Source organism: Diaporthe amygdali (genome assembly GCF_026229845.1).
Source record: "Diaporthe amygdali strain CAA958 chromosome Unknown NODE_12_length_1037015_cov_66_201586, whole genome shotgun sequence".
NCBI lineage: Eukaryota > Fungi > Ascomycota > Sordariomycetes > Diaporthales > Diaporthaceae > Diaporthe > Diaporthe amygdali.
The window spans coordinates 193,300-215,856 of NW_026517032.1; the positions used below are offsets into that span (position 1 = coordinate 193,300).

The 22,557-nt window shown below is 53.5% G+C and overlaps 6 protein-coding genes across 6 annotated transcripts; 2 read left to right on the top strand and 4 right to left on the bottom strand.

Annotated features, from left to right (window-relative positions):
• Positions 1-2,124, bottom strand: J7T55_001805 (ATP-dependent RNA helicase ded-1; the record flags this gene model as incomplete). Its single annotated transcript, XM_053142707.1, has 2 exons — positions 1-1,822; positions 1,928-2,124. 2 exons carry the CDS (start codon positions 2,122-2,124, stop codon positions 1-3), a joined length of 2,019 nt encoding a protein of 672 aa, XP_052994259.1.
• A 2,091-nt stretch (positions 2,125-4,215) lies between these two features.
• Positions 4,216-5,107, bottom strand: J7T55_001806 (proteasome subunit beta type-2 protein; the record flags this gene model as incomplete). The annotated part of the gene is made up of 4 exons (XM_053142708.1): positions 4,216-4,417; positions 4,498-4,747; positions 4,807-4,964; positions 5,013-5,107. 4 exons carry the CDS (start codon positions 5,105-5,107, stop codon positions 4,216-4,218), a joined length of 705 nt encoding a protein of 234 aa, XP_052994260.1.
• Positions 5,108-5,445: 338 nt separating this feature from the next.
• J7T55_001807 (rrna processing protein rrp9) lies at positions 5,446-7,413 on the top strand (the record flags this gene model as incomplete). Its single annotated transcript, XM_053142709.1, has 1 exon — positions 5,446-7,413. The coding sequence occupies one exon, from the start codon at positions 5,446-5,448 to the stop codon at positions 7,411-7,413; it is 1,968 nt and encodes a 655-aa protein (XP_052994261.1).
• Positions 7,414-7,973: 560 nt separating this feature from the next.
• J7T55_001808 (uncharacterized protein) lies at positions 7,974-12,409 on the bottom strand (the record flags this gene model as incomplete). Its single annotated transcript, XM_053142710.1, has 6 exons — positions 7,974-10,230; positions 10,282-11,556; positions 11,605-11,655; positions 11,712-11,813; positions 11,881-11,981; positions 12,395-12,409. 6 exons carry the CDS (start codon positions 12,407-12,409, stop codon positions 7,974-7,976), a joined length of 3,801 nt encoding a protein of 1,266 aa, XP_052994262.1.
• Positions 12,410-13,116: 707 nt separating this feature from the next.
• J7T55_001809 (Ser/Thr protein phosphatase) lies at positions 13,117-15,620 on the bottom strand (the record flags this gene model as incomplete). The annotated part of the gene is made up of 5 exons (XM_053142711.1): positions 13,117-13,522; positions 13,692-13,911; positions 14,056-14,613; positions 14,822-15,268; positions 15,482-15,620. 5 exons carry the CDS (start codon positions 15,618-15,620, stop codon positions 13,117-13,119), a joined length of 1,770 nt encoding a protein of 589 aa, XP_052994263.1.
• A 1,403-nt stretch (positions 15,621-17,023) lies between these two features.
• Positions 17,024-20,965, top strand: J7T55_001810 (uncharacterized protein; the record flags this gene model as incomplete). Its single annotated transcript, XM_053142712.1, has 6 exons — positions 17,024-17,332; positions 17,386-18,399; positions 18,528-18,559; positions 18,631-19,331; positions 19,515-20,119; positions 20,174-20,965. 6 exons carry the CDS (start codon positions 17,024-17,026, stop codon positions 20,963-20,965), a joined length of 3,453 nt encoding a protein of 1,150 aa, XP_052994264.1.
• Positions 20,966-22,557: the final 1,592 nt, after the last annotated feature.

Below are 22,557 nucleotides of genomic sequence, written 5' to 3' on the forward strand. Positions count from 1 at the left end.
CTACCACCAGGACGACTGGCCACCCGGGCCACCGGGGTTGCCGTAGCCGCCACCGTAGCCACCGCCGTAGCCGCCACCGCCGTAGCTGGGAGCGGGAGGTGGTCCGCCGTAGCCACCACCACCATAACCGCTGTTGGGGGGTGGGCCACCGAAGCCACCGCCGCCACCGCCACCGCCGCTACCGCCGAAGCCGCCTCCACCACCACCACCGAACTTTCGGAAGTCGCGGTTGGCGCCTCCTCCGCGGCCACGCCCGCCGCCGCCACGGCCACGGCCACCTCCACCAAACGACGACTCACGAGCAATGGTCTCAAGGAATTGAGGAACCTCCTGGTTGGCCTCCTTGAGCAGTTCGATGAGGTCTCGCACGACGCCCCTATTGCCGCGGTTGAAGAAGGCAGTAGAGATACCCGTGTTACCGGCACGGCCGGTACGACCGATACGGTGCACGTAGTCGTCAATGTCGGTGGGCAGATCGTAGTTCACAACGTGGGTGACGTTGGGAATATCGAGACCACGGGCAGCAACAGCAGTTGCGACAAGGATGGGGCAACGACCGTTGCGGAACATGTCAAGCGCCCGCTCACGCTCACGCTGTGTGCGGTCGCCGTGGATCGACGTGGCTGGGAAGCTCTGGTTGATAAGGAAGTCGGACAGAGAATCCGCCATGCGCTTGGTCTCGACGAAAATGAGAGTCAGACCAGCACCGTGGGTGTGGAGGATGTCAAGCAGAACAGAGCGCTTGTCGATGTCCTCAACGTACTCGACCTTCTGAGTGATGTTCTCAGAAGTGGAACCGACACGACCAACGGAAAGGAAGACGTAGTCCTTAAGGAAGTCGCGGGCAAGCATTTGAATGTCGCGAGGGAAAGTGGCAGAGAACATGAGTGTCTGGCGGTTCTGCACGCCAGGCATGTCCTCACCTTCCACAATACGTCGAATCTGAGGCTCGAAACCCATGTCAAGCATGCGGTCAGCCTCGTCAAGGACAAGATACTTGATGTTCTGCAGGGAGATGCGACCACGCTCTATCAGGTCGACCAGACGTCCCGGAGTAGCCACCAACAGATCGCATCCACGCTCGATCTGACGAAGCTGAGACCCGATATCAGCTCCACCGTAGACGACACAAGGTCGTACCCAAGAACGGTAGGCAAACTTCCTGGCCTCGTCGTAGATCTGGGAGACCAGCTCACGGGTGGGGGCGAGGATGAGAGATGTGGGATAGGCCTTGCGCTGACGGCCGAAGCCACCCTGACCAACAGGGTTGGCAGAGGGACCGGTCTTGTAGGCCTGAGAGAGAATAGGGAAGAGGAAACCGCCAGTCTTGCCGGAACCAGTCTGAGCGCAAGCCATCAGGTCACGGCCACCCATGACGATGGGGATGGAGTATTTCTGCACCGGGGTGGGGTTGGTGTATCGGGCGAGCGCGATGTTGGAGATCAAGTGGTCGTCCAGAGGTGGGTTGGAGAAAGTGAGGACGGGCTCAGGCACGTCTTGACCGGAGGCCTCGACGGGGATGTCGTCGTACTTCTCGAAGTTGATGCCAGTGTGCTGCTTGGACGGGTCATCGTGAGTGCCGAAGAGTTCGCGCTCAACGCGAGGGTTGGCAGGACCAGGAACATGTTTTCCCTCAATCCAGCGACCATCCCCAGAGCCCCTAGCTCCGCCACCTCCGCCGCCGCCGCCACCACCACCTCCAGTGTGTCCACCGGGACCGGAGTACGCGTTGGGGTCGAAGGAATGGGGCTGTCCTCCTCTGAACCCGTTGTTGCGGGGAGGAGGGCCATTCCAGTTGGGACGGTTGTCGTAGGAGTTGTTGCTGTTGACGAGTCAGTCAGTATCTAAGGAAGTTCGCATTTGAAGGCAGATTGACTGTAGTCATATTGAGCTACTCGGAGCGGAAAGAGGGTAAAAGAGTGCTTACTTTGCCCAGGCGCTGCTGTTGAGACCGGCCATGGGGCCAGGGCCAGGAACTGGACCTGGACCAGGGGGACCGTTCATGGGTCCGGGGCCCGTGCTACCTCTCATATGAGGTGGGATGTAAGATCGCTTGGTAGGAGGGTGCTGCTCCTGAGGGGTGGGGCCAAGGGAGAGCCCTCCCATGTTCAGTTGATCAGCCATGATTGCGGTCGAGGATGTTGGGCTGAGAGTTCGGCTTGGTGTAGTCTGGTGTTTTGGGAGGTGGTTGTTGTTGGTTCAATATGTCGGTGGTTTGAAGTCGCCGACAACAGTCATTCAGCCTGAGAAGTGAACGCAAAGGTGACTCCGATCAAGGAATGAATGACGAATGGAAAGAACAAATGTCTATTTGGTGATGAGTGTCGCAAGATGCAAAACCAGGCTGCAGAGAAAAGAAGATCTTCTCTCTTCGTGTCTCGTCTATTACGTTTCGCGACGGGTGTGTTGGTCGATTAAGCGTGGCTCGAAATGAAAAGCCTCGCAGATGGCCTTCTCGAAGAAACAACAATGACTTCTTCAAAAAGGAAAGGAAAACTGAACACACAGTTGAGGTTGGGTTGTGGTCAAAAAAGGTTTGTGGGTGGGTGTTGGGGGGAAAAGGGAGGAAGAAAGAGGATAGGGGAGAAGGGTGTTGGCTGCTGAAAAAATTGTCAAGTTTTTGAGCGAGAACAGGGCCCAGGGCGGGAGGCAGAGGCAGTCAGTCATCAGAAGCGGCACTCTCTGGCTGGCTGGCTGGGCTGGATACTAGGTCATGTACGTAGGGGAAAGCGCCACCGACTGGGTGGGTGGGCTGCAGAATCTTGAAGGGTACATGTACCAATGATGCTGATTGGAGAGGGAGCTAAGTGGATACCTGGGGCAACTCTTCATATGTGAGCGATAAGATGTACTATCTTAGCAGGAACCTGCTTGTGGCAGAAGCCACATGCCCTTTCCGTCCATCAACAAATTTGTCTATCCTCTGTCTCAATTTCAGGCCAGGCACCCAGGCACCAGCCGTACTGTACTATAAGGGACTACGATGTTTGTTAGTTTCACATCGCCTGTTCCTGGTCTCACTCGTCAGGATTTCATGGATACGCATGTGCCATGACCATGCTCAAGGGGTGACCTGAGGGGAGTTGGACTCTGAAGTCTTGAGTCTGGGCTCAGGAGTGTCTAATCCAGTCTTCATCTTCACAGGGCCAGGGTGGGAGGGAAAGAGGGCAGGCTTCACCAGATGAGATTGCCGACGGCTCGTCATACCAAAAGCGCAACAAACGCTAGGCTTCTGAGACCTCACCGCTCAGGCTGGCAGGCAGGCTGGTCTGCGGTCCGATCAAGTAGCCAACAAAGAACCTTGAAAACTTGCCTACACGGCCTGCATGTTCCACTGCTACGCCACGCCCACGCCCGCAACCACTAGCACCGCGCGACTAGCACACGGTAGCATACAGTCTGACAGGATTACTGTAGCAATCCTATTTTCATGACCGCACAAATCCAAAGCCGCCCAACAAGTTGTAGTCATGGCACAAGTCGCGGCTGTGGGCTGATCCTCCTCCTCAGGCGCTTCTCAGACAAGGAAGTCCGTTTCTGCAACGTCGAGTGTGACGAGAGAACAGGTGTAACCCTTGGTTTCTAAACCCCAACCTGGGGCTGGTGGGTTGGGTGCGAAGACGCTCATCAATCATCCCACAACATCCCTCCAGCCTCCCAACCGCCACAACACGCACTGTGCAGATTGAAGACTACCGACACAACGCAAGTAACGCCACATGCTCAGTATCTCTATCTGTGGCCTGCTTGATCTCATGTGGTTTGCATACCTTTGCACGGCGTCTTGTCGTGACACTACTAAGCAAGATTTCACATGCTAGGTGGGCAACCTACCAAAAGACCCTGACAGGCCTGGGCCGCTCTACGGCGCGTACCCAAACCCCCAAAGGTCAAAAGCTCATGTGAAGATTTACTACGGCCGCCTCGATCACGGTTAGTGAACATGTCCGCTACGATAAGCGAGTGATTCTCAAGCCCGAGTTTCTAGTTTTTTCCTTTCCAAAGCTGAAGGCATCCGACTTCTTCGCCACACGCACACGTCATCGCGCATCTGCAGCAGATGACTTTGGTGTGAGCTGAGTAAGGGGGTCTTCACTGCTTCATGCATCGTGATCATTTCCATTGGCTGCCTCTATGCCTCTGTATCATTCCATGGTATAATACACGGTCTTTTGTTGAGAACCGAGTCCGTCCCTATTGCATCCTGCCCGCCTCTCAAGCACTCTTCACCACCTTGTCGTCGTTGAACTCAATGTCAACGATTCCGTCCCTCGTCACCGCCTTCACAGTCATTCCCTTGAAATCAATAGGCATCCTCCTCTTCAACTCGTCCGTGCACATGTTCAGGATCTTGATACCCTGGCCGAGGGTGATATCGGGATGGTGGTGCTTGTCGAGTATGGAGAGACAGTAGTATCTGTATTGGTGTTCATGTCAGCTCTCGTGGCCAAACCCATTTGTTCTTCGGAGGCCATATGGATGCGATGCAATACGTACTGCGCGTAGCCGTGGGCAGCGTAAGGCACTGGCGCCAGTGACGCAAGGTAGTCCAGCCAGTACAGGCTGGGCTTGTGTGTGATGGGGTCGACTCCGCCGAGTAGGAGGTTGACATTGTATGGCTTCCGTGACCGGAGGCTCGATGCAAGCTCGCCGCGGACAAAGTGTGCCAGTGCTGATGGTGACAGGTCGGTCTCGTTGCGCATCGAGTAGAGCTGAGCGTTGGCCTGAAGGTACTCGGCGAATTGCACTGCACATAATGGTCAGCTAGATGGCGCGTGCTATCAAGCTCCCTAGACAGAATCATACCGGTGTCACCTGCTTCGCCAGAATACGCCATCAGGGTATGCTTGTTTAGTTGTCTGGTTTTGTCGTCGGCAGCTTTCAGGACGGTGGCACCTCGCATCGCAGCCTTGGAGGCCGCGACCAAGGTGAAGTCCTTGCCCGTAATTCCCAGCAGAACCTCCCTAGAACCATAATGTTAGAACCACTGTATTGAACATTGGGTGCCATACGCGCATGAGCTCACATTCTGTATGTCGGTGCGTGGTGAAGCGGAGAAGGTGAGAAGGTTGGCGTTGATGATGAAGGGGAGTTGTTGGTCGATCAAGGCACTCCCGGATGGCAGCTTGAGCGAGCTTCCAATCCGCCTGTCGTCAGGTCCACCTCCAGGTAGCAAGCAGACGAACGCGGCCCGCGCTTGCCTGGGCCCTGGGTCGCCAATGGTCCCCCGGCAGGCAAGCACAGAAGCCGCGGCGGCACTAGGCTAAGTCTCCAGGGTGCCAGGGTACCTAGGACAGGGGTGGGACAGTGGGGGCGCTCTGGCCCAGAAAAATATTTCCAAAATTTCTTGAGCCTGCCTGCATTGGAGAAATCTACTTGGGCTACTGGTCGAGGCAGCCAAAGTTCTGGCGACGACTTACAGCTGCCACCACCACGACCACCGTCATGTCGTCTTTCTTTACGGGCCCTGGGGTCCAGAACAAGCGCAAGAGGCAGCCCTCAGGAGCAGACGGCCCAAAAAAGAGATTAGCAACATCTTCCAACTCGGTTCCTGTGAACAAGTCGGCCGGCAAGGCATCCAGGAGGCCAGGCAACCCCGCGTCCAAGAAACAAAGAGTCGAGCGCGATGAGTCAATATCAGGCAGCGACTCAGAGGATGACGACCTTCTTGACGACGACGAGGAGTTCAATGGCGTCGACGAGGAGTTCAATGGCGTCGACGAGGAGTTCAATGGCGTCGACGAGGACACCTCCGGGTCAGAAGCGGAGGGAGAAACAGCGGCGGAGCGGCGATTGAAATTGGCAGAGCGGTACCTTGACAATGTGAAGGACGAAGTGGAGGACGAGTATGGGTTCGACGCCGAAGACATCGACCGCGATCTTATTGCCGAGCGAATGCAAGAGGACGTCGCCGAAACCAAAGGCAAGGTATACAGGAAACTTGCGGACGAGCTGCTGTTCGAACAAGCATCACATACGATTTTCAGGTGGAACTCGCAAAACGTGAATTCGATAGCCACGTGTGCTCCATACGCCTACACAGTATCAAAGGACATGTTCCTGGTGAAGTGGAAGCTTCAGGACCTGCCGCAGTACCAGTGGCCGCAAACAACAAAAAAGAAGCCTAAGAAACCACCTGCACCCCCCAAGAAGAAACCACAGCGGGTCGCATCGAGTCGGGGCGACTCCAGGAAGACCAAAGACAAGAACTACCAGGGCCACACGGGCCCCATACTGAAGGTCGCAGCATCACAAGACGGAAAATTTGTGGTGACAGCTGGAGCGGATAGGAGAATGGTGGTTCACGATGCCGAAACACTGAAACCTATAAGAGCCTTCACTCAGCACCGTGATGCAGTCACGGGACTAGCATTTCGCAGGGGCACGAATCAGCTGTACTCGAGCTCCAAAGACCGGACCGTCAAGGTGTGGTCACTCAATGAGCTCGCCTACGTCGAAACCTTATTCGGCCACCAAGATCACGTCGTGGACATTGATGCCCTTGCGCAGGAGCGCTGCGTTAGCGTCGGTGCTCGAGACAGGACAGCGCGACTCTGGAAGGTTGTTGAAGAGACACAGCTGGTCTTCCGCGGTGGCGGCTCTGGCATCTCTGAGAAGAAGAAGGATTCCAGGCCGATCACCACTGTCGACCCCAATTCCAATGCCCATGAGGGAAGCATGGACCGGATTGCCATGATCGACGACGAGATGTTCGTGACGGGTAGCGACAATGGCTCCATAGCTCTGTGGAGTCTGCAGAAGAAGAAACCAGTCTTTGTCCTGCCCCAGGCCCATGGCATCGAGCCAGCGTTGGCGCCGGAGAAGGCATCAGGCGAGATAGACCCCGACCCAGCAGTGATACCCCCACCTCAGCCGCGTTGGATCACGGCTTTGAGGACAATACCATACTCAGACATCATCCTCTCAGGTAGTTGGGATGGGTATGTCCGCGTGTGGAAGTTGAGCGAAGACAAGCGACGACTACAGCGCGTCGGCGTACTCGGCGCCACGTCCGACGAGGACGGCAACGTCTTGTCACACAACCCACAACACCAATTCCCTCAGCAGGCACTGACGAACGGCAATGCAGAGGAGCCCAAGGTGAACGGCACCTCATCGTCACAAGAGGTCGCACGGATTGAAAAAGAGAAGTCGCCTTCGCCCACTCCAGACTCTGCGCTCGGCCTCATCAAGGGCGTTATCAACGACATCTCCACATTTGAGCGTGGTGACCGCGGCAAAGATGGGCTATGCGTCGTCATCGCGCTGGGCAAGGAGCACCGCCTGGGCCGGTGGAAAAAGTTACAGGGTGGCCGGAACGGTGCCATGGTGTTTGAGGTGCCGAGGGTGCGGAAGGAATCGGTCCAGACAAATGGTGTTGAGCATGCATCAGAGGAGGATTCGGCATCATAATTTGCATAGCATTTATTGTAGGCATAGCTTCAGGAAGGAAATGAGGCAATATGACCAATCCCGCTTTCACATCGTTTGGAAATATCGTGATACGCCACTTTGCTTGTGAAAGTGTCCGATGGAAGCTCTTTATTGTCATGCCACAGGGTATTTCTCTAGGGCACAGCTCGTGCAAAGTTCTAAGGCTGTCTCGAAGGTGTTTTCTGTCCAACTTGTGTAGATTGACCTCCATAAGGTCCATCTATAACGAGCCAGGCACACGGTCCTTCGGGCGGTGCTTAAACCGGAGATACTGCTTGGCTACTTGTCCCGTCAAGGAGCCGAGTCCAACGAACACACTAAACCAAGAAAATTCTGCAATGAGCAATCGAAAGTGCTGTCAATTAGATTTCAATGTTTTCTGACGCTCTTCGGCGCAGGTACAGGATTACGCCAAAGGACGTAAGTTGCTGTCATGAGTCTCTACTAGGAAAGCCAGCTTGCTTCAAGTGTCTGGTCCCCGCCAAGGATTCTGTACACGAGCTCTCCTCTTCCATCCTAGTCGCCGGGCTCACTATTGTTTAATCAACCTGAGTCAGATCGATCGTAGGTTTCTTTTTCTTCTTGCCTCCCTTTCCTCCAACATCTTCTTCACTTGACGAGGGGATGACTTCGCTCTTCGTGACTCTACCCTTCTTGCGAGCAGACCTGACTTCCATGGGAGAACCTCGAAGGAACGTATTCCTCACGCTGCCCTGGTCGCCTGGACTCTTGACGACACCGAAACTTGCCCTACTCATACTAGTCTTTGAAGGCGCAGCTTTCGCTGGTGAGCTTAGTGCCGATGAAGATGGGAGCGGCGCCAGAAACTCCCTCTCATCATAGACATTGGCGGGAGTGGCCATCTTAGTACTTGCACTTTGAGATGTGCGTCGAGCCGACGGTGTTGCCCTTATTACCGAGAGCTCCGGAGTCTCATCATCGCTAACTACCTCTATTGACTCTGCGGGCTTTGACGCGACTGCGGTCGAAGAGCCGTTTGCTTTGGAACCGTCCATGCTCTCGTCGACATTTACAATCATGCTGACGTTGTTGATGTTGACTGATGTGTCGCCGGCCATCGGCCGCGGCATATGAGCCTCCTCATGGGCGGGGCGAACATCTTGATCGATGTCTGCCCGCAGGTGGCTCTTGTCAGCCAGTAGGGGCGTTACCTGACGAGAGTCTACCGCTGAGGTTGATGGAGGCGCGGGTGATTCTCGAGCAGGCGATTCGCCCGACGACCGAGAAAAAAGCTCTGACGGCATCGTTACGCCTTGTGGCTTCGACTTCTGACGCTTGGCCTGAGCTCTTACACGCCTCTTTTGTTCCTGGTTTTCCTGGTAATCTTTCTGCAGCCCGAAGATGAGGTCACGAATCTCATTTCGCAATGCGGGAGCTTGGACGTCCCAATCCCGTGTTTCGCGCTGTAGGATGCTTTTCGCAAACTTGTCCGGATCCTCCATGAACTGTCGCATGTATCCTAGGAGGTAGACGCCGCAATCCGTGAAATTGGGTTGGGTTGGGATGTCCCGCGCACTCGTTCCGATGGTAGCAGGGGCCTCGACGCGCAGCCCCTTCTTGGCCTCGATCTCACGCTGTAGATAAATCTTCAGTGCCGTACTAACCGCCGAGTGCGCCCCACCTAAGGAATCAAGAGTAATCACTCTCGTTGCTTTAGGGTCGTACTTCCTAGGGCCAGGACCCTTCTTCAAAGCTTTTGGCTTCTTTGTAGTGGCTGCGTTCATGTCCTCACGCTGATAATTTGACACGGATTCGGCTGATTCATCCTCAATCGAGATATGGCTGACATTAAGCCCAATTTGCTCCATGGTGTCATTAGCTGTTCCCACTGCCGAATCATCCTCTACGACGCCATGCGCCTGATCTTGAGGCTTATCCGAGCCCGGCACATCTGTCTCCGATGAGGTGTCGTGGGAAGAAAGGAGCTCCTTGGCATTGCAAATGATAGCGACATACCAATGCGCGTGTTCGTTGATTGGCACAATGATGTAATCAAATGAAAGAAGATCAACTTTGGCCGTCCAGTTCTGGACCCCTTCGTAGTTGATTGCTCCTCGTTTTGGCTTCAGCTTCTCCCAAAAGAAAGAATTGAAGAAGTAGACCTTCTTGGCCAGCTGTTCATCTTTCTCCTCCAGTCTCTTGTGAAGATATTTGAGATAAAATGTAATAATCTCATCATTCAAAAGCTGGCCTTCATCGAGTCGTTCGACGTCGCTTCTGCCGACAACCGTACGCTCGTACACGAGATCGATTCTCCAATTGTCAGCCCAGCCGGGATGGACCGCCGTCCATCTGTCTGGAGAAGGGCTCTTCGGCTTAGGGTCTGTGGACCTCAGGCTTCGTTGAGACCGCACCTCAGGCTCGTACATACCTACTCGAGAAGGAGTCTGCCACTTCTGCTCGTTGCGCAAAATTCGCCGTGATTGGGTTTCTGGTTGACTATCGTCACCAAAGTCCTCCCGGAGCTGCTTCACTTGCTCAGGTGTTAGGGATGTTGGTTCTTGCGCAAAGTTCTTGGGTCTGGCCCTTCCGTCAGCCAGAACTGGGCTATCGGTCTTCATTTGCACCCGAAGCGACCTTTTGTCGGCAACTTGTCGTGAATGCTGTGGACTCAGCCCCACTGAGCGCACTAATGCCTTCGAATTGGCACGATTACTCGTAGACTCCCTGTGCTCTAAGTATTGCACATCTGTGTCTTGTGCTTTTCCAACCTTCTTCTCGTTGAATGCCACAATTTGCTCGATCTTGCGGTCCATCTCCTTACTCAAAGCGTCGCTGTGCTGGATCAGTAATCTTGCCTCAAGCCTAGAAACCCATGATACTCACATATCCATGCTGACTCTATTGATGGTATTCTTGGAATTGCAGCAACGTGTCACAAAAGCCTCCGCCTCGTGAGCATTGCCAAACTGCAAGAAGAGGACAGCTCCTGTTTCCAGGGGTGGCGTACCATTAGAAGACTTCGATATCTTGACAATCATCGAATGTCGGGCGTGAAAAATCTTGGAAATTTTGGATAACTTGGGCGTTAACCACACGAGATCGGGTATTGGCTTTCTGGTATCAGCATCAACAGCTTCGAAATGCCGGTCTCCCTCTGTAGTCGCAACTAAAACGCATGGCTTGTCACTCGCGCCTCTGGTGTCTCCGTGCATGCACTCATTGGCTGGGTACACGTAGCTGGGTTCGCAGACAGCCTTACTGACGCGAAGCAAGCCGTGATTTACCCCAAATTGAGGGCCGAAAGTCGTTCGGTGCATATCGGCGCGATCTGGAGGCTGTGCCCGCCGCTTAGCCAGAGATGTGATCTGAGGCTCTTCATCGATTTGAGTGTCAATTTGACGCTTTCTTCCGGCCCTTGCTTGGCTCACCGGCGCACTCTTCCTGTCGGCTGCGTCTTTGCCATCAGTTGGTGGGTTTGCGCCCAGCTCGTCCTCGCTTCCACTGTCTCCGGCAAAGAATCTTGAGGTTGTGTACGAAACCTTCCCTGCAGCTGTCTTCGCATTTGGCCGCCCATTGACCACAGATGCCCGACCTACTGGACCGGCTGTCACTTCTAGATCCTCGTCATCTTGGATAGGGTCGTTAGAGGGCTTTTGAAGATGCAGTAAATTATTCTTTGGTTTGAATGACCCTGACGAAGTCATCTTCTGCGTGCGGAAGCCAGATTCATCGTCCACAGGGCCGTCGGAATGGCGCCGTCCTTGTCTCCTCCGCCTTGACCGCGGCGCATGTCCAGAGCCTCCCCGTTGCTGCGCGCTGCGATATTCTTCGACCATCTTGCCGTTGGCAGATTGATCGGCACTTGAGCGCAGACTCAGGGCATCTGGGGCATCATGACCTCCTTTTCTCTGGCCGCTGCCAGCTGCGACTGACCTCTCGGGCAGTCCGGAGTTGCTAGGTGTAGAGTGAATGTCATGACCCGCGTCGTCCTCGGTACGCCGTCGTTTCGCGGGATGCTCGACTGAGGATTCTTGAACGCGTTTCGGCGTCGTTGCGGGCAATTCTGATTGAGAGGCTCGGCCCTGAAGAAAGTCTCCATAGATGAATCTACCTATGCTTTCCTTGAACCCGCGACCCATATTTGCGCGTTCTGGTTTCCTACAGAATCTCAGCAACTGATTTCTGAGGTGTTTGTTGAGGACCTACCCATAGTCGGGGAAGGAGTTCTTGTCAGACCAGTACCTCGCTATGGGGTTCCTGTCATATTCTCAGCTCCAGCTCCATAATACGCCATAATGGGTCTTCCAAGCTACCATGGAGGGTTCTTCGACGCGGCAGTGGGACTATGCGCGGCAGTGGTGGCGGGTTCGCCACAACTAGTGATGCCGTTGACTCGGGTCGTTCGAGGCTCTTGTCTGCACCGAGTATGGGTCAGGCGCTTCCATCTTGGTAGCCCACAGGTGCGAGAGAATCAAGACTCACACATGCCCTGCCCCCACAGAGTGATCCGTCTTGTCCGCCTTATGCAATCGCACGGTCGAGTCACCGGCCTGTGCGAGGGATCGAGGTAGCCGCGAGGATTTCTTGGGAGTCACAAGAGAGGATCAGTAAGAGTATCTTGGTAGACAGGCCCAAGACAAAGACACCGAGCAAGTGAGCACTGCTCGCTGCGTCCGTTCTGCGGTGACTTTTTGGCAGCCGTTGAGATCGGCCTCGAGTTGCGCACTTGCATTCACCATCCCTGTCCGGGTGGCCCCACTTGCCTTTGACAGTGGGCAGTTGCAGTGGCAGGCAGCTGAGTGCCGGGGTGACTGATGTCAAACCACAGCTAGCAACCGCAGGAGCTAGCGGGCCCTCCCTCTCCAGCCGCCTGCTAAGCTGAGGGCCGAGGAGCAGCTGGAAAGTAAGGCGCCCGACTGAGAGAAGATAGACGAAGCAGACACGATTGCGAATCAGGTAACGCGGGAGCAATAAAGTCCAGGAAAGGTCAACTCACCACCTTCAGGTCCATGTTGCTGCATTGCGGAGCAGCGTTTGAGAGTAGTCGCTGCCCAGACGCATGGAAGGAAGCTCACTGGCACTCAGGCTCCGGCAGGGTCATCCGCTGCTCAGATCAGGTGGGCGGCTTCTTCCGTGCTCGCTAAGAGTTGGCGGTCTCGTCATCTCATGCTGCAGTTGGGCATAGTTCCAAGCACAAAAAGGCGACAAGAGCCTGTAGTACTCTTTGTACACTTGAAGGCGAGGAAGGAGGAAGGATAAATCAAAAGATGGGTAGAGGCATCCAGGGTCTTTGGGGCGAGTTGCGGAGTAAGGCGTGCATCTCCGCCCCCAAGGTTTCCTTCCTTCATGAGATACCCAGGCACACAGTTACTGTAGTATCGTCGAATTCTGGAGCATACCACTCCAAATCACCTAGTAATTTTTCCAACTACCAAGTCCGAATCCTAACCATTCCAGCGTTGAGCTTTCATATTCTGGTGTTCAACATCAACAATACTGGACTATCGGCAGATGCTGCACTCAACCAGCGCGGTGGAATCTGCTCAGTGCAAATCTCAACACATGGTTTTGCGAACAGAGGGTTACATATTCATGGCTAATTTAGAGGGCTCAGAGTAAGATCCGTGAGATATCTCGTAGCATTCATCATTGCATGTGTCGTTGATATATGTATACAGGAAGGTATTCCTCCTTCCATATATCGGCCCAATTCCTATTCTAGAAGTTTTGCCCCGTGAACGGAGACTGGACGCTCCCAAATCCCTGAGGACACTGCCTCCCCAATCCAACACTTCCGCTCCTCATGTAGCAAATCCTTGCCTCTGCACAGGCTTGGCTGGTGCAGTTGGGGCTCAGCGCACTGCTCTTGCCCTGGTACGTGTTCTGCAGAGACACCAAGCTTCTGTCTTCCTCCATGGCCTCGGTGACACGATGCCAAAATGTCGCATTCAAGGGCTCGCTCTCGCCCCATCCCGCTGCTGCCCCGTAGGCCTCCCGGGTGGAATACTCAAACTCCCAGGTCGGCCCAGATCCGTCGAGCGAGGAGAATTTAGAGACGTCAGAGTAAAATGTATACGCGTCCATGACTTCGAAGGAGCCTGTGTCTATTTCGTACATCCTATACCTGTACGCCGCGGGATTAATTAATTACTCTTTGAAAAGTCAAGAGCAAAGTTTACTTGTCTACAACATCGTTTCTCTCTATATTCGCCTCTACCCTTTCTCACTTTATGAAAGGGAAAAAAGAAGGGGTAAAGGATCCTAGTATGGAAACCAGTACAGTTATCACTTACCCAGAGTTCAGATTTGTAAGCGGCGTGAGGGACGGGCCAACCCAGGCGTTGGCAACCGCATTCTCAGCAGACGGATTCGTGCCGTTCTTGCTGTAGTAGATGAAAGCTTGGTCTTCATGAGTGTGGCCAAAGAAAATCCCCGCAATTACGTGGGGAGAGTATCGCTCGACGATCTGATAGAAGTAATCAGCCCCAGTTGGAGTGGGATTTGTGCCGTCCCCTATAAGGCGTTGTCAGTGGTTGCTCCGGCTTTCAAAACTATAAAGGTATGCAAGACGGTTGCGGGGGTATGGTCTTCTCCTCGTCTCAGACTTCCCCTTCTAAACCGCTCGGGACTCAAACGAACTCTTGTCAGAGTACTTACAGCCGGTAAGGACGTGAGCGATCACATAGGCTCGCTGGCCAGCATCCTCGGCCTTCTGGAGCTCGTCGATGAGGAATGTGAATATCCCAGAGTAGTCCGGATCCGCGGAGTGCAGAAAAGAATAGTAATTGCCCTTGTAGTAGAAGTCGCTATTGAGGGTGATAATTCTTATCCCAAGTGGATGATTGACCGCGTATGCTCCGTAATGCAAGGCGGCTTCAGCTTGCGTGCTACTATTAATCCAACTATAGTGTTCCCAGAGTTTTGAGATGTGATCATAATTCCACGAGAATTGTTCGCCCAGTGGACCATCATTGTCGATTGCGTGTGGGGCATCGTTGTTCTCCGGGCTGCTATCGTGGTTGCCCAAGGCAGCGTAAATGGGCCCGCCGATGTACGCTTTGAACATCTGAAGGAGGGCGTCCTCGACATCTTCGACGAATGCCTGTGAGAGCTGGGCCTGAGAAGGAGCATGCGTAACCATGTCTCCAGTATAGAAGGTCATTGCTGGTGGATCCTCCCGAGATGTCCCCGTCAACGGTCCAATGGACTGCAGAGCTGCGAGTGCCAAATAATATGGCGAGTCACATCTATAATATCCATATAAAGGAGCCGGGAGCTCGACAGCTGGCATACTACCATTCGATAGAGCGCTGCTAGGCCGGCAACAAGGACTGCTTGTACACTCTCCTTCCGTACCAATCTCATATCTCGGATCTATCGATAGAACTCAGTCAAATATCTCTCAGAGGGGTTTGTTGCTTACCCAGATGCATATCTGAGAGGTGGAAGATCTTTGCCCTTTTCCCACTCCTCACGGGCATACTAGCGTTCACCGGTCTCTCCTTAGGGAACATAGCCTTAACAGGTATTACTGGAGGCGCTGTGCAGAACTTCGTACTTAAAGAAGAGCAAATGTACCGGCCGTCCAAGCCCGCAACATCAGCTTTCGCCAACACCTGCGTCCACACAGCCCCAAAGCTGCCCGCTTCGTAAGTGGTTTGGCACGACGAGTTAGAGCTGAATCCAGTGGCCTGGCAGAGAGCTACCATGGCGTCTGGGACGTATGTGGGCGCAAGGTTGGCTGCCAACTTCGCGACTGATAGTGCTGCCACACATTTGGAACAATTACCGGCCAGGCCGCTACTGTTAGCTGATATGATTTGAAGAATCTCGTCCACGGCGGCTGAAATTACAGCAGCGCTGGCACTATCTGAGAGATTGGTAGCAGCCACGGGGTAAAGGACAGGGTCGAGGTCTTCCATTGGTATAGTTAATAGATCTATAAGGTTCAACGAGAACGTAATATTCAACACGGAATCATAGATGGCTAGTTGAGGCTCCTGTGTTGGACCGGGTTGGACTTTCTACTGTCAGGACTCAAATCGATAGCCGGGCGCCTGGGATCCTGGCAGGATAGTCTTACCGTAATAGGATGAGTAGACTGAGGTCGGGAATGCAGTAGGGACAACATAGAAAGCAGCCCCTGGGAGAGTGGTCTCGGCGGCACCCTCAGTGGCACTGACAACGGCGAGTAGCGGGTATTGTGGCCGCATGCCGAACATAGGTTCAGCCTTAAGGCTGGCTCTGCCTGGGTATTTGATTTCGGGGTCCTTTCAGGGTGTCAGTCTCCAGATCTCGGTCACGGGAATAGGCGAATAGCACAAGTTTCTGGGAAGGTTAAAGCAGCTTGACATTGTCTGCCAATACATCACGGTGCACTCCCGTGGATATTTGAAGTGTTGAACCACATACTAAACAGGGAAATGAGAAGCTATTCTCAGGCCTGGACTGGGATCTATGAGGGGCGGGTCTAGCCGCGAATGGATGTCCACAAAGGCCGATAGGAAAACGTGCAAGATTTATTGGATTTGAGCACCAGCCCGGGGGCTGAATAAGGACATGCAGAAAATGAACGTACGGCCGATCAGCCGGGCTGCAGCACGTGTGCTCAGTACAGCGATGGCTCTGTTGCTGAGTGCCGATAAAGGATGAATTCTGCCGTGCAACAGGGCAAAGACAAGAAGCTGTTCACGTCTTCATGATAGGGCTGTTCGTTGAAGGCCAACCTGACGACCATTCAACAAAAAGAAATCTGCTTAGACGAGCTCGTTCATAAATTGTCGTGTTCTCAGATAGACCACTTGGCCCAACTAAGGAGACTTTGTCGACATCCTCTGGGCATTCGGCCCCAGTTGCAGAGCACCAGTAACTTCTGGTATCCTCGAGCTTTTGACTGCGATGCTCGAGCCCTGAAGGGCCGTGGACGCTGTTCAGTGCGTTGAGGTGCTGTGCCGTGCTGTGGTCACGGTACCGCGTGCATGATAGTTTGTTGAGAGGACTTGGTCATCTCCATCATCTGATTGTACTGTAGAATATCTCCCTGGACTGACGCCCACGTGATTATGGGTTCCATGCGAGTTGCAATCAAATCTTCAGATCAAGCGTTTGAGTCCTTGACTACTCAGGTCCTAGAAGCTCTACTAAGATTGTAACATCTGAGTTTATTTGGCTGCCACAAATGAAAGAGAAATCTGCCTGTTGGCAGCATGCACAGGCAGCAAAAGATCAATCTCAGGCTGCACACAGGTTGAGAACTTGAACGGCCCCCCTGTGCTCGCCAGTGAAGAAACGGTTGCAAATGAGGTGGAGTACGTGGCTGCCGTTTTGGGTAGTTTGGCCAAGGCCAGCCTTGTAGGCCGCCCTCCCCCTGCTGCTACCGTTGTTCACGCTCACCTTAGCTCACCTGCGCATCGCACCTCATGCACCTCCTGCACCTCCCGCATATGAACGCGCTCATTGTCTTGCTGCCATTAGATAGGGCGACCCTTGGCCAAATCCAGCCCCTCGTACTTATAAAGTAGTCACACTCTCTCTCGTACCGCTCGCTGCTTTCGCCAACACTTCCTCTGCAACGTGACGGACCGAGGTCCCTGGCATGGGCCGCCGCAGACTTGACTAGGCGTCAATGAGCGGCTCCAAGCGAAAGGCAACCAACACCGGCAACAACAGCAGCAGTAGCAAACGCAATAGCATTGGCACTCGCGCACGGAAAGTCATCTCCTCACCAGAGCCAACACGCATGCGCACTCGTGGTCAGGTCAAGGCCGAGCGTGCTATATCTGAGAAGAGACCAAAGCTGCGCCATGATACACGTCAAGACAACGTCTTTGCCATCAAAGATATAGTTGATGAGAAGTTCATCCACGGCAAGCGTCACTACAAGATCGACTGGCAAGACGATTCCAACACTGGTGAATCTTTTTCGCCCACCTGGGTCTGCCACCCCTCCTCTCAAAAATCCAGGACTTTGACTAACCATCTTTGTAGGAGCCTGAGGAGAACGCCAACGAGAACGCTGTCAAGGACTGGGAACTGCATAAACAGCGCCGAGTCCTTCTCAGTCTCACCTCGGAGAAGGACACTGTCGTTGAACCCTCTGAGGCCTCAACGCCTGGTCAAACTCCCGCTGGTGCCATCTTCGTTGAGCTGCAATCGAAATCGGATTTCTTGAGGTCAAGGCCAGATTTTGACCTCTCCGACGTTATCTTTGTCTCATCGTCTCAACTTTCACAATTTCCTCACCCCCACTCTCAGACTGAGCTCGCGCCCTCTCAGTTCTTCGTCGCCTCATCTCATCCATCTCTGGACTTTGTTGCAGATTCCCAGCCTGTAAACTCGGCTCTTGTAGAGTCTCAGCAAACACAACCCACCACCAGAAACCCAGGCTTCAGTCAAACAACCATTCCCGACTCTCAGGATTTCTCTACAGATCTGTCGCAAGGCCCTATTAGCGCTAGCTTTGCGGCCCAAGAGCGTAACTCGCCACCAGCAGGCCAGGAGGCTCGGGCCGCAGCGGAAGCATTCACCAGAGCCGCCACACAACATCCATCATTCGAGTCGTCGACGATACCATCTCGTCAGCCGGGCACCGTTCTTGGCTCCTTTGGAACACATTCGATCCCCCGTTGGGAGGAAGGAGACTATCTGGAGGAAGAAGGCCAGCACGGAGCACGGGCAGAGCATTCGCAAGTAGAGAACCCGGTCTCACGCGGGCACGCGACCAGTTTTGAGGGCTTTTTGATTCAAGCGGAACTTCAGATTGGCAGCTCTGACCTGCCAGGCGGCTCGGCATCACGACGCCTATCCAGCCACATCACTTCCCAAAGTGAGCAGCCTTCAAACACCTTGGCTGAGGTGACTCCAACGGACGACTCTCAGCAAGCTGCTCAAATAGTATCGCCTCTAGCAGCAGAAGTTCCCCTATTCCAGACGCAGAACGAGGAAGACTTTTTTACTGCGTCGGAGGACTACGAGGTTGTTCCGGATACCTTGAAGAAGAGCGTAGGACGCAGTCATGGATGAGTCGCAGGTTGCTTCCTCGGAGCGCTCAGCGATTGAAGAATTAAGAGCAATCCAAGAGGCTTTTATTCCCGGTTATCAAAATGCCACTATCATTGACAACAACACAGGAGGGCAAGAGCCAAATGCACCCCCTTCACCGGTCTCACCGTCCACGATCTTGAACAGCGTAGAGCAAGACTCCCTCGAGAACTTACATCATCCTGATCTCAGTCATTCTGCTGTTCACCCGGAATCTTGGGCTCAAGAACCACCGCCTGAATTATTCGCGGAAAATATCGAACCTCAACAAGATGCGACGATTATTGATTCTGGCATGGCATCCTTGAACCCCCCTGCGGCAGCGTTGGGCACAATTGAGGGCCTAGCTTTACCATCAAGTGCCTTGAAACAACACATGGAAGCAAGTCTTGAAGGTAGTGATGTACCTGCTACTGTCACTCCATCGGCCCTGCTCGCCTCCGTCGATCTCAACGTCGCTCCTGACCTTGAAGTTCGACCAAGCAGCGGTTTGCCTGAAGACGCCGAACCTGGCGTTGCATCAAGTGAGGGCCACGGTGACGTCGTCATGCACGACGACCAGGACTTCGATATTCTTTCCTCCGAGGACAGTGCACCGAACGAGTACCTTGTTCCTATTCCCCCTGCCGCTAGACTTCGCGCTGAGGTTTTGGACTACATCAATGACCACCGTCAAGAAATACAGACGTTTACTACGGGTGTCTATCGCGACATCGCTGCGTCGCCAGATCACAAAAATGCCGCCAAAATCGATGGAATGCTTCAGTATCTCACTGAACTGAGCAACCTACCACCTTACCACAAAGACCTTCCCGGGCTATCCCAGGAAGAGTGGGTGAGATATGCCAGAGACACCAGCAGCAAGCTGTCATTCGCATACGAGTTCTTGGAAGGTTTGCGTGATGCAGCCGTAGAAATTGCCATCCTTGCTGATTCTGGTACCGTCTTGAAGTCATTGGAGGCCATACTGTCACAGGGTGGCTTTGTATATCGACATACTCAAGGAGCTTGGCCTCAAATACCAATTGGCCAGGGCTCGACTTGCAGAGTGGTATTGATTGACACATCTATTGAAGATGCGCAACCTGTGCACACTGCGAACATTGTGCTTGCATACGACCAGACCGCCGAGCATTCTGGCTTGCTCGACCACTACAAGACCGACAGTTTAGACAAACAGGAGCCATTAGTATTTTCTCTCGTGGAGGTCTACACGCTCGAACATATCAATCGGCGCCTGTCGCCCGGGATGGACCCGTTCGAACGGAAGCGGGCACAAGCTCTCTGTGTGGCCTTCCTTTCTAGACATCTCGAGGACGAGTGGATGTACGAGCGAATCCCGCAACCACATGAAATGGCGCAGGACTTGATTCGCTATCTCGTTGACGATGAAGGACACTTCACTCACCCTGAAACAAGATGGGAGACATGGGAGCACCAGACGGTCCCCGAAGATGTCTTTGATCGGTACAAGGCATTTCGGAGTCGATATTTCTCTTCTGGTAGCCGAAAGCGGCGGTTGGACGAAGGCAACGATGTCTCCGAAACTCCAAAACGGGCCCGGATTGAGTCACCGCCTGAGATAAGCGATGATTTAAGAAAATACCTCGGAACCGATGCCATTCTCACCGGCAATCAAGCTCAGATCTCCATTGAGAGGCTTGAGGATCTTGTAGTTCAGGTAGGTGACTGAAGAGCAGGCTGTCCCCGTTGGAACCATACTAACAAGCCACAGGCAAAGGATTTGAAGGCTGCTTTGGACCAAAAAGGTGAAGAGCTGAGGGGTTGGGTGAAGACTGTGAAGAGCTTCCAGCCTAAATACCAACAAGCCATCAGAGAACGCAACATCTTCGAGGAGGAGCGCAACAAGTTGCTCAAAGAAAAAGACAAAATGCAGAAATCGCTCGATAGCAGCCAGGCAAAGGCGACCAAGCTTTCAGAAGAAAAACACGAGCTTGAAATGAGATTGCAGGAGCTGGCAAACTCGGACAATCCCAACACTACGACAGCCGCCCAACGGGAATTAGAACTCGCATCGTCGCGAGAGAACGCGGCGGCTCTTGAGAAGCAGCTAATATTCCTGAGAAAGGATGTCGAATATGCGCGCAGCCGGTATCAGGACGCATCGGACAAGGCTGCTTCTCTAGGGGAAGAGAACACAACCCTGAAGAGCCAAATCGCCGAGCTTGAGAAGAGAGCCTCTGATAATGTTGTCAAGCTCCGGGGGCTCAGCGTGGATACGGCCCGCCACGACGCCTGGCGGCTGTACCAGGACGAGAAGGCCCAGCGCCTCAGCGCAGAGCGCGAGCTAGACAGGAAGAATGACGAGCTGCGCAACTACAAAAGCCGGTTCGGTGGCCGCGAGACTAGGGGGAGCAGTGTTCCCCGTAGTCCTCGCGTCCGCCAAGTGTCCAGCCGCAACACGAGCCCGGTCGGCGACAATGGGAACGGCGGGAACGGCAGCGGACCAGGCCCAATCTCAGGCGTCTTTGGTCCGAGGAGCACACATTTGAAGGAGAACTTCTAGTGAAATAGGAACAGGTAATATAGTGGTGTAGGAAGTGGAAGCTGTAGGGTTTAGCGAGATGGCCATGTGCCCAGGGAGTAAATATTTTAATATTGCTGTAATCTGTGAGAACAGCAAGCACCTTTTTCGCGTATTACTCATAATCTGTCGCACGAACAAGAATCAGACACAGCATTTTGCACTGTGGCCACATGAAAAAGGCGCTGCTCGTCTCATGGCGGCAATAGGCACAGGGCGCTCATTGATTGTGTAATTCCAAGCAGACAGTAAAGTCGACTTTACGTCTCTAACTGGTAATTCTTTGTCTTCTCTTGTCGGCTGACACTGTCCTTTCCTTCGTCTGTCGAATCTGCTTCGTGTCACTTATGAGCTGGGACAGAAGCACCACTCACTGTCATCACTCAAGTATCGACTTGATCGAAGGCCAAGCGAGCTGTCTGCAAAAAAGACTTTGCCGAATGACACGGTCGTGAAATATTTGTAACGGCAACTTGCAGCGTCTCGGCTGTATACTTTTTGAATTACTTTGTCGATATATGAAACTGGATTAGTGAGAACCGCTTGTCAATGAAGGGCAAATGGTTTGATCCTGAGCGCACATAGGCTTGCATTGTGATACAAACTCCAGCGCGGCGAGATGTCATTCAATGTACATACTGAGCCGTGATCTCGAAGGATGATGTGGTAGAATATCGGGGAGGGCCAGTCGTAACTCGTTTGCTGGCCTCCCCTTCCCCCAGCCTCCAAGACCTGATCTTTTCTATACCTTTCTTTTCCAGGAGTGCCTATATAATGAGGACACTCGACGTCTGTGTGTATATGGGCTGGAAATTGGACACGAAGCAGAGACATCACGGGCAAGTCCACATGCTACCGCTACTGCTTTTCCCCAGCCCCATGGTGCTGTTGCAGCTGTTCACCACTCGCTGGCACAATCCGCAAGGCTCCGAAACTTCGATCGAACAGGCAGGGAAGCTCAGGTCGTGTAGCGGAAGGACGTGGCTTAGCTCCTTGTGCTTGCAACTATTTGCTGTCGTGTCCATACGGACGAACCGGAGCGCATTGTCCAACTCCTCGGTCTGGGAGCAAAGAGTTTGACATAGAGGCTTGCCGAGCGGTTTCACTTTGTTGCTCATAGCCAGTAAGGTAATATACCATCGTGGCTGACTCGCTCTGTGTCCGCGGTCCGTGTGGGCGAGTACTACGCTGTTGCTTCTCTTCCTTCTGGGCGGAGAGGAGATCATGGCAAAAACCTCTCACCTTGGACCCAATTCACAAGGCGTGGAGCTGCTGAACAGCCAAGTGAGTAGATAGGAAGATTAGAAGATTAAAGCTCCTCATGGGCCTCCTCTGCTGCTCGTACATTACCCGACATCAGTGCACCAGGGGAGAAGGCACCGCTACCGTCACTGGATTTCGCTTCGGCTGACATGAGAACGTGAACAACGTCAGAATTTCCCCCTCCCGCCTTCTATGAAAATGGTAGTCCCAAGCTGGCTGCTTTTTTGTCTAAGGTTGGTTTTTTGTTTGGTAGTAGCACACATATACAGATCCGGCCTTGCTCAGCCTCGCCTAGCAACTTGGATTCAAGA